This window comes from Cebus imitator, unplaced genomic scaffold, assembly GCF_001604975.1.
Source record: "Cebus imitator isolate Cc_AM_T3 unplaced genomic scaffold, Cebus_imitator-1.0 Scaffold722, whole genome shotgun sequence".
NCBI classification, from domain to species: Eukaryota; Metazoa; Chordata; class Mammalia; order Primates; family Cebidae; genus Cebus; species Cebus imitator.
Genome location: NW_016108037.1, coordinates 73217 through 82784, shown reverse-complemented (window position 1 = coordinate 82784; position 9568 = coordinate 73217). Strand labels below are relative to the sequence as shown.

The 9568-nt window shown below is 51.3% G+C and overlaps 1 protein-coding gene across 2 annotated transcripts in view; it reads right to left on the bottom strand.

Moving 5' to 3' along the window:
• The window catches only part of IFT27 (intraflagellar transport 27), a 24266-nt gene extending 14996 nt beyond the window's left edge, over window positions 1-9270 (bottom strand). For both annotated transcript variants that reach the window (XM_037735083.1, XM_017519032.2), the window contains exons 1-3: window positions 8826-9270; window positions 811-890; window positions 360-419 (exon numbers count right to left, since the gene is read on the bottom strand). In XM_037735083.1, coding sequence (XP_037591011.1) covers window positions 360-419; window positions 811-890; window positions 8826-8859 — 174 coding nt within the window. In that variant the 5' untranslated portion in view covers window positions 8860-9270. The remainder of the gene's footprint in view (window positions 1-359; window positions 420-810; window positions 891-8825) is intronic.
• Window positions 9271-9568: the final 298 nt, after the last annotated feature.

The window sequence follows — 9568 nt, the reverse complement described above, 5'->3', positions numbered from 1 at the left end:
AAAAAAAAAAAAAAAAAAAAAAAAAAAAAAAAAAAAAAAAAAAAAAAAGAAAAGAAAAGCACACACAAACATAACATCTTACAATTCGATTTCAAGAGCCCCAGGTTCCCATAAAGAGACTCAAGAACCTTCATAGTAGATAACAGGCTCATTGAGGGCCAGGTCCATAGCCTAGTCTTCCTCCTTCCTCCTCCTCCTCAGTCCCTCCCTTGAATGCTTCCCGATTCTATTCCAAAATGCTCAGACAAGCCTAGGCCATCACCTTGTGCCGCATTTCTCCTAGGGAGGCTGGTGTGACCACAGGGACCCTGGCGCAGCTGGGGTAGCCCCGAGTTCCCTTGGGTAAAGCCATCACTCACCACACTGTCTCCCGTGTCAGGAACTGGCACTGTCTTCACCACCAAATCCATTCCTGTTGTCTGCCAAGGAACACCAAGAATGTTAGCACTGAAGGCCCCCAAAGGGGGGAGCGTGTTACAGGAGAACACACGAGCACCCCAATCCCAGGAGGGCTCTCTCCAATGGAAGGGTCTCTTATTGGGAAGTGGCTCAGCGTGCATAAGTCAGAGGGGACCAACTAGTCCTCTGCACCTCCCTGCCCCCAAGTGAGCTGCTACACATGGTGACCAAGTTGCTTGGGGCCAGTCTGCTCTGCAGCTGACCTCTGACCCCAAGCTGTGGAAAAAACCATCTCCATGTGGCCCTTTGAGCAGCCTCTCGTCAGCCGACTTAAGGCTTCTTCAAGGAACTTTGCAGTCACTCGCTCATGGTGAACCAAGCACTTGTCTTTAAGCTGTAGCCCCAGCTCACCAGTGTATAGCTCTTCTGGAAATGGGCTCCATCACTGCGGAAGATCTGGGCCAGGGCCGTCTTGCCCACTGCTGGGTCTCCTGTTAGGTCAGAACAGAAAAAACAACGCCCCAGTCCTCATCTGACTTGAGAATCTCCCGCTGCAGAACATTCATCTAGAAACCAGAAACTTCAATGAGTTTTCAAAGATGGACTTGCCTCTCACGGGGACTTGTTCTGAGGCCTCGGGCAGGGCACAGGTCAATGAGACTGATCTGCAAACCTCACAACAGCCAAAGCACATTTCTGCACGGCTAAGCCTTTCATCCACAGGAACTGACCCAGAAGATAACAGAGCTTATGGAGGGCTTTGGGGCCCTGAAAACAGAACTGATGCTCTTCCACTGAAACGCGCCCTATGGGGAAAAGCTGTCACTTCCAAACTGGAATTTACTTTGAAGTCTTGAAAGTAAAGAAGTATGACTGGCACTGACATGCAGACTCACCTGTCAACTGACCCAATCTGGGTCGACAGCTTCCACCGGAATACTTTTTTGCGGTGGGGGGATGGGGATTGGGAGGGTCTCTGCATTTGTGGGAAGCAGGAAGTGTAAGGCTATGTTCATCATCCTGAAATGTTTCCAAATGCTATGCTCCGTCTCAATCACAGAGTGCCTGTTTATGACCCTAGGATTCATCTTCCCAGGGGCCTCTCCACCGATTCTTTTTTTTCTTTTGAGATGGAGTTTTGCTCTTGTTGCCCAGGCTGGAGTGCAATGGCACAATCTCGCACACCGCAGCCTCTGCCTCCTGGGTTCAAGTGATTCTCCTGCCTTAGCGTCCCTGGTAGCAGGAATTACAGGCATGCGCCACCACACCCTTCTAATTTTGTATAGTAGAGATGGGGTTTCTCCATGTTGGTCAGGCTGGTCTTGAACTCCTGACCTCAGGGGATCTGCCTACCTTGGCCTCCCAAAGTGCTGGGATTACGGGCATGAGCCACCGTGCCCGGCCCCTCTCCACCAATTCTATCTGCAATAGCAGCCATCTCCACCAAGCTCATCTCTCGCCTACTGACTTGATCTCCCTTTCCTTTGCTGGTCAACAGCCCCAGAAACTGGTCCCTCAGAACTAAAGGTTTATGTCGCAGTTTTCAGTCTGAGACCTGAGTCTTTCACAAGACTGCTGGGAGCCATTTAATCCAGAGCTCCTCCTGTGCCCGTCATGGAAGCTGGAAGCTCTCCCTGCCCATCTTTAATTCCCCTTTGCTCTCCCCATTTTCCCTCCCCTGGCTCTGCCAAGCCTCCTCCAATGCCGATCGTGTCCATTTGCAATCTGTTTTCCTCCCGAGTCTCACGTGGACTTGCACTCCACGGTCCAGGCCCCGGCAGAACGTGTGCTTTCTGCTTCTCACCTGGGTCCTTAGCAAAATCAGCCCCGTACTACGCAGCTTCCCGCCCGCATCACTTGGTGCCACCCCTTCACCTTTGCTTCCCATTTTACAGTCGGCTTCAATGCTTCTTTCCTCGACTTCTCAACAGCCTGCCACTGTTCACTTTTCAGTTTTGACTTTTCCCACCTATAATTTTCTCTTGTAAGACAATTATTTCACTGCTGGTGGCGTTTCGTTTTATGTGAACTCCTCCAGGTTTGAGTGGGCTATTCAGGTCCTGCTTTTCTATTTGTCACCACTCCTCATAAGGGAACCAACATGTGCTGAGCCCCCCTCACGGACCTGGTCACACAATCTCATTCATTCCTTTCCCCCCAAGCTATCATTAACCTTGCCTGACAGATGAAGAGACCGAGGCTCAGAGAGGCTGGGTTGCCCGGGATTCCAACCTCATGCTCTTCCCAGGCCCTGCTCCTCTCCTAGAGCTCAGGGACCCCTTTTAACCCCTCCCCCCTTTTTTGAGAGGGAGTCTCTGCCGCCCAGGCTGGAGTGCAGAGGCACAATCTCGGCTCGCTGCAACCTCCGCCTCCCGGGTTCAAGCGATTCTCATGCCTTAGCCTCCTGAGTAGCTGGGACCAGAGGTGCATGCCACCACAGCTGGCTACTTTTTGTATTTTTGGTAGAGACAGGGTTTCACCATGGCCAGCCTGGTCTCAAACTCTTGACCTCAGGCGATCCGCCTGCCTCAGCCTCCCAAAGTGCTGGGATTACACGCGTGAGTTCTGACCCATTTTTAATGCTGCCCCTCTAGGGCCTCCTCACCTCAGCCTTCCATGACATCTGGGGCAACCACCACCAAGACTGTCACGGGGCATCCATCCATCTTGGAGCAAACAGAGCGCATCGCTTTTCCTTCCGTGGGCCCTGACTGTGCCCGCCCTCCCAACTCCAGTTCTGCTCCTGAATCCAGCTGGAAATCAGCTCCTCCTGCTTGTGAGATTCCCCACAGATTTGTTCTGCTTAATTTCATAAATCTTTCCTCTGACTGTCAGTCAGAGTCACCAACACTTATGGGAAACCGCCTGTGTTGGCTACGAGGGCTCAGAAGCACAGGGAGGTGAAATAACTGATAAACACATTTGCAGAGCAACAGGATGACAAGTGCAAATTCAAATAGCACAAACTGAGAACCAAGGCATCTGGGGAGCATCGAAGAAAGAAGTGAATGAGAGGGTTCATTGGTGAGGGAGGCTTCCCAGGGGCAAGGGCTGGGCCTGGGGGTGACAGCAGGCAGGGCTCTGCAGGACACAGAGGATGACGTCTGCAAGGACATGATGTGAGGTCACCTGTGACCTCACAGTTGCCAAGGCCGATGGCCTTTTCTTGGTTCTCATCCTCCTTGACGTCTCTGAAGGATGAGTCAGCCTGAAGCAGTCCCTTCCTTCCTCAGTCTTGTCTCTGTGGCCTCGGTGACCCTGCCCTGGCCTGGTTCTCCTGACATCTGCCCCTCGAGTGTGGGCATTCCCATGGGCCTGTCCTTGGTGGCACTGTGCTCCCAGTCCACTCCATCCCACTGACTCTCGTCACCTTGACTGAAGGCAGGATCTCCCTCCCAAGCTTTGCCTGTATATCCAAAAACCCGTGTGCCTTGCCACTAGAATGAAGGACCTTCCTCCAACCTCAGTCTCTCTAAAGCCAAGCTCCATCATGCCCTTGTCCTGAGCGGGTTGCCCCCCTCGCCCATGCGTTGGTGATGCCTCTGGGTATTTTCATTGTCCCTAGATTCAACGGGTCACCTTGGACTGCTCCTCCTTTCTCCGGTCTCCAGGTGGCCTCCCTTGTATTCCTCACCTCCTTGGCTGAGTCTCAGTCCACCTCTGCTCGGCCTCCCTGCTGACCCCGCCCCAGTGAGCTTAGACTGCACGCCTCATTTTCCATCTCAGCCCCGAGTCCATCCTGCCATGGTGTGCTGGGGAGGGGACTCTACAGACACGTTTCTCCCTTGTTAGGAGGTTCCCGTTAGGCTCTGCCAACCGAGGTTCTGGAAGAAGAAGGGAAGGTCGGGGTCGGGGGAGAGGACATTGCTCTTCCTGCCTCTTTTCCTTTGTCTTAGCACCACCCTAGCAATGGCCTGCACCCTAGCGGCACTAACTGCTTCCTGTCTCGTGTGTGTGTGTGTGTGTGTGTGTGTGTGTGTGTGTGTGTGTGTGTGTGTTTGCACTCCCAGACCAGCCTTATTGCTGCCCCCTGAGGAGCCAGCAGCAGCAGGCAGTGCCCTCTTCTCAGAGATCTGCACCTCGGCTCTCAGAGCCCCTCCTCCCTGCTTCTGCGCTCTGAGAACCCCACCTGCTTCCCTCTGCTTCCCCAGCCCGGGAGGTGGTGGTCCTCCTTCCTGCAGTTACTACCTGTGCTGCCTCAGTGTCCCTTTTCTCTTTCCAGTCCTCCCGCACATGTGTAATTAACATCCTACTGAAATCCTCACTGTGGTAATGCCGAGTACAGTTCCTGGATTTTGCCTGGCCTCTGACTTGTGTAGTCCTGGGTACTGAGCGTGGTCTCAAAACACAGACCCTCCAAGATGGTTTGGAACTGGTTTGGTGCGTCTTGCCCTGAACACAGGGCTGAGCCCTTCCCAGTGGGAAATGGGCCCTGGTGCTCTGTGGCATGTGCTGGTGTCACACAGCGGGTGACTGAATTCCTAAGGTGCCAGCACCAGCTGGGCTGGGCCCCTTCCTCAGGGGTCTGGATCCCAGCTCCCTGGGCTCTTCAAGCTTCTGACACCCGTAACCTCTATCCGCCACTCTGTCATCTCAGTGCTGCCTTCTTGCTTCTTCAGTTCTCCAACACCTGATGAACCAATTCCGTATATTAAAATTTCTCTGCTGAAATGACTGCGTTTTCTGCCTTCCTGACTGCGCCGTGACTGAAAACACTTCCTTTCTCTTCTTTCTTCTCCCTGCTCTAATCCGCCCAGAGCGTGACATCAACAGATGGGCCCTCATAACACAGTGCCTCCATCTTGGCAAACCTTCACACAAACCCACTGAGGATTTCCTCATGGCCCACCCATCCCCACGGTCAGCCCTACCTCACCTTCCCACTCTCTCAACAATCCCTTACCCCAGATCTGGGCTCTGCATTCCTGTCCGCCCCGTTCCTGGAAATTCCTCAAGGCCAACTCCTTCTAGGTTCTCCTAGACCAAATTCAAACCCATCCATTCTCTGCAAGGAAAGCTCAAGTAATATCCTTCCTGCACTGCCTCTGAAAGCTATCTCTCCCTCCGTCTTTATGTGTGTGGCTAACACAGGCCAATGCTTACTGGTAGCGTGAGATATGACGTCAGAGAAACCCTCCCAGGAAGCTCTGTTGCTATCTCCATGTATATCAAGAGGCAGAATATCATGGTACTTAAAAGCACAGACTCTGGAGCCAGACCCCAGTTCCATCGCTTTCTAGCTGTTGTGACTTTAAATCAGTGACTTAACCTCTCTGTGCTTCAGTTGCAACATGTATAACATAGGATAATCCTAGCATCTACCTTGCAGAATTGTTATGAGGATTTAATGCGTCAATATGTACAATGCCTGGCAGATAGTACTATTTAAGTGGGTTTTTTTTTTTTTTTTTTTTTTTTTTCAGATGGAGTTTTGCTCTGGTTACCCAGGCTGGAGTGCAATGGCGCGATCTCGGCTCACCGCAGCCTCCGCCTCCTGGGTTCAGGCAATTCTCCTGCCTCAGCCTCCTGAGTAGCTGGGATTACAGGCACGCGCCACCATGCCCAGCTCATTTTTTGTAGTTTTAGTAGAGACGGGGTTTCACCATGTTGACCAGGATGGTCTCGATCTCTTGACCTCGTGATCCACCCGCCTCGGCCTCCCAAAGTGCTGGGATTACAGGCGTGAGCCACCGCGCCCGGCAAGTGGGGTTTTTTTTTAAGTAAACAAAATATAGATAAATGTCAAATGTTGTTTCCTCTCTTCTCCAGAACCACAACAAGTAGCAGCTGTGCCTTGAGGTGCTTCCCGGACCTGGCACACAAAGAGCACTCGCTGTATGTTCGCTGTGCTCGAGCTTCTCACGCACGTCTTAGTTTTTCCTGAGTGCAACTGACTCACGCTTGCATTCCCACTGCACCTCGCATGGTGACTCACACATAGTAGGTGCTCAGCCAGTATCTGTTCAAAGCATCAACACTCGAACTGAAGGTCAGCTCCTTCGATGACTAGTTATGAGAGAGAAAAAGCAGAGCAACTCAGTTGAAACAGCAGGGCTATGGGGCATGGATGGAAAAATAAAACCAATGCTGTAGATGTGTGTGGGTATGTGTGGGTGTGTGTGGGTATGTGTGTGCGCGTGTGGTGGGAATGGCAAAGCAGGCTGATTTCTGGGCTGAGGTCTTTTGGTCCCCGGAAACTTTCAAGAGGAAATGCTGCGGAGGCCTTGAAAAGAGGCTGCAGGCCGGGCGCAGTGTCTCAAGCCTATAATCCCAGCACTTTGGAAGGCTGAGGTGGGGACTCACTTGAGGTCTGGAGCTCAAGACCAGCCTAACCAACATGGTGAAACCCCATCTCTACTACAAATACAAAAATTAGCTGGGCATGGTGGCATGTGCCTGTAATCCCAGCTACTTGGGAGGCTGAGACATGAGAATTGCTTGAACCTGGGAGGCAGAAGTTGCAGTGAACTGAGATTGTGCACCACTGCATTCCAGCCTGGGTGAGAGTGAAACTGTGTCAAAAAAAAAGGGGGGGGGGGCAGGCATGGTGGCTCACACCTGTAATCCTAGCACTTTGGAAGACTGAGGCGGGTGGATCACTCAAGGTCAGGAGTTCAAGACCGCCTGGCCAACATGGTGAAACCCGTCTCTACCAAAAAATATGAAAAAATTAGTTAGTTGTGGTGGCAGGCACCTGTAATCCCAGCTACTTGGGAGGCTGAGGCAGGAGAACTGCTTGAACCTGGGAGTCGGAGGTTGCAGTGAGCCAACATTGTGCCATTGCACTCCAGCCTGGGTGACAAGAAGGAAACTCCATCTCAAAAAATAAATAAATAAATAAATAAAGGAACAGAGGATGAGGATCATGGCTTGAGGACAGCGTAGCTTGGGCTAAAGCCCTGGAAATCAGGTCGGAAGCCAGGGTCTGGATCATACAGTTCTGCCGCTTCCAGCTGTGTGACCCACAGCAAATGTTCTCATTTTTCTGGAACTCAGTTACCTCATCTATAAATGAGGATGGCAATGCTACCAATCCTACAGGGTTGCTGTGAGGATTCAGTGAGACCACCTGTAATCGAGGGTCTATCCCAGAGTTGATGTACAGAAATTGATCAGTAAGTTAGCTCCATGCTGAAAACCGAATTTAAAAAGAACAGAGATAAGCCCATTTAAAAAAAATATATATATAACTTCAGAAAATAATGTTCCCACCTCATCCATAAAGAAATTAAAGCTCAAAAAAGTGCTTTGTCCAAGATGACACAGCCAGTAAGAGGAACGGGCAGAATTACTTTTGTTACACAACACTGCCTCCTCTGGTGCTCTGGAAACAGGAGACTCTCCTGAGAACCACTAATTTCTTTTGCTCCAGTATGATTCAGTTACCACTGTCAGTCATCTTTCTATGTGACCCTTTTACTTTCAAATTATAAAAGCCATTAAAAATATGATCGTTTACTTTCAGTCTGGAAGAGGAGACTTTTTAAAAAAAGGAATCTCTTTTTCTCTATGTAATTTCTCACTACTTCTTTCCCGAGCTGGTGGGGAGGCCTGGAAAGGTCACAGCTTTCAACGAAAACACGAGTTAAGAGTTTCGGAGTTGGGCAGATCTAGTACCTAGTCCAGAGTGCTACAGTGGGACGATTTCATGAAATACGTGTGCCTCGTACACAGTAAGGATCCAGTAACATGCATATGTGTTTCGTGTAGTCAAAGGCCTATAATCCAAGCTATTGTTTTTCTAAATATGCAGACTGATACGGTGCACTAAAAATATGCAAGCCACATAGTCATCCATTCTGAAAGTATTAATTGAGTAGTTACTATGTTCCAGGCATTGTTCTGGGCGCTTGGGATGCATCAGTCAACAAAACAAAATTGCTGCCTTTGGGAGACTCAACATTTATGTCCTTCTTGAGTGCGGCAGCACAGTAAATTTGGGTCTTAAAGACAACACACAAGTGCCTTTTGCCTCTGGTCACTACTCTCCTGTCACTGTTATCAGAGGGGGTGAGGTCAAGGGAAAAAAAAATCCCACAGTAAAGATCACCAAAGTCACTGAGCCTAACTTTGGGGTACAGTAAATGTTTAGCTGAAGGACTCAAGGTTTGCTTAAGTTCTGTTTTAACGAGTCTGCTGCTCCAGAGTTTTAACTAGTGATTTTTTAACGAGTCAGTTCAACCAGTGAAGGTGGTCTCAGCGTATGGCAGGGAGCAGGGGGAATCCGCTGGAGCTGCGAATGTGCCCCGGAGGATCATTCTTCCGCGGCTAATGTAATTTACTGTATCAGTAATGGCAGTAACTCGCCTTTGGGAGAGAGATAGGAAAAGAAAGTAGGAAATTTAGGTGAACAAAAGCTTTGGATGAATTTTGAAGGCTCGGGACTCCAGAGACCGCTGTATTCAAGCGCAAGTTTTCAGACTCACCTGCCAGGATGCATTTGGCTGCCAGCTTCACCATGGTAACCAACACTCCCGCGAGCCGTACCCAGAGGACAAGAGCGGCTGCTAGAGGCGCGGGTGGGTGGGTTTCGGGCCCTGGGCCGGCCTGGAACGGGGAGGTGGGGAGGGCTGATCTCAAGGGCCGGTGGCCGTGGCGGGGCTGGGGATGACCGAGCCCAGCCCTCCTGGGCTGTGGGCAGATAATGGGCGCTGGGAGCGGGTGGGTAGGGGGGGCTCCAGGTTGGTCCGGCTCGAGGCCCGACACAGCAGTCTGAAAATATGCAAGCGAGCGGACACGGCCTGTGCTCCCGGCCCAGCTCCTCAGCCCAGCCTTCCCCAGCGGGGCCAGGGAAGGATCTCCTCCCGCCCCAAGTACCGCGCCAAACGCACACTCCAGGCAACCATAACCCACCTGCCCCGCCTCCCCCTCCTCGCTGACCCTCGATTGGTTGTCACCAAAAGCTCCCACCCTCGAGGGCTTGCAAAGATCCAATGGAAGTAGGGGGCGGGGATAATAGCCTTTTCTTGAGACACAATTCGTAGAGTTATTTGTTCTTCAAGTTCATTCTGCTGGACAAATGGTTGTAAGTGACGTCAGTCAGCTTTATATCCCGCCCCTGCGGTGCCAGAGAGTCCCGAGGTGAAGTCTTCACGTCAGGCCGACAGAAGCGGTAAGAGAAGCTTTCTGACTGGTCGGAGGCTGGCTTAACCCGTCTTCGGGAGGAATG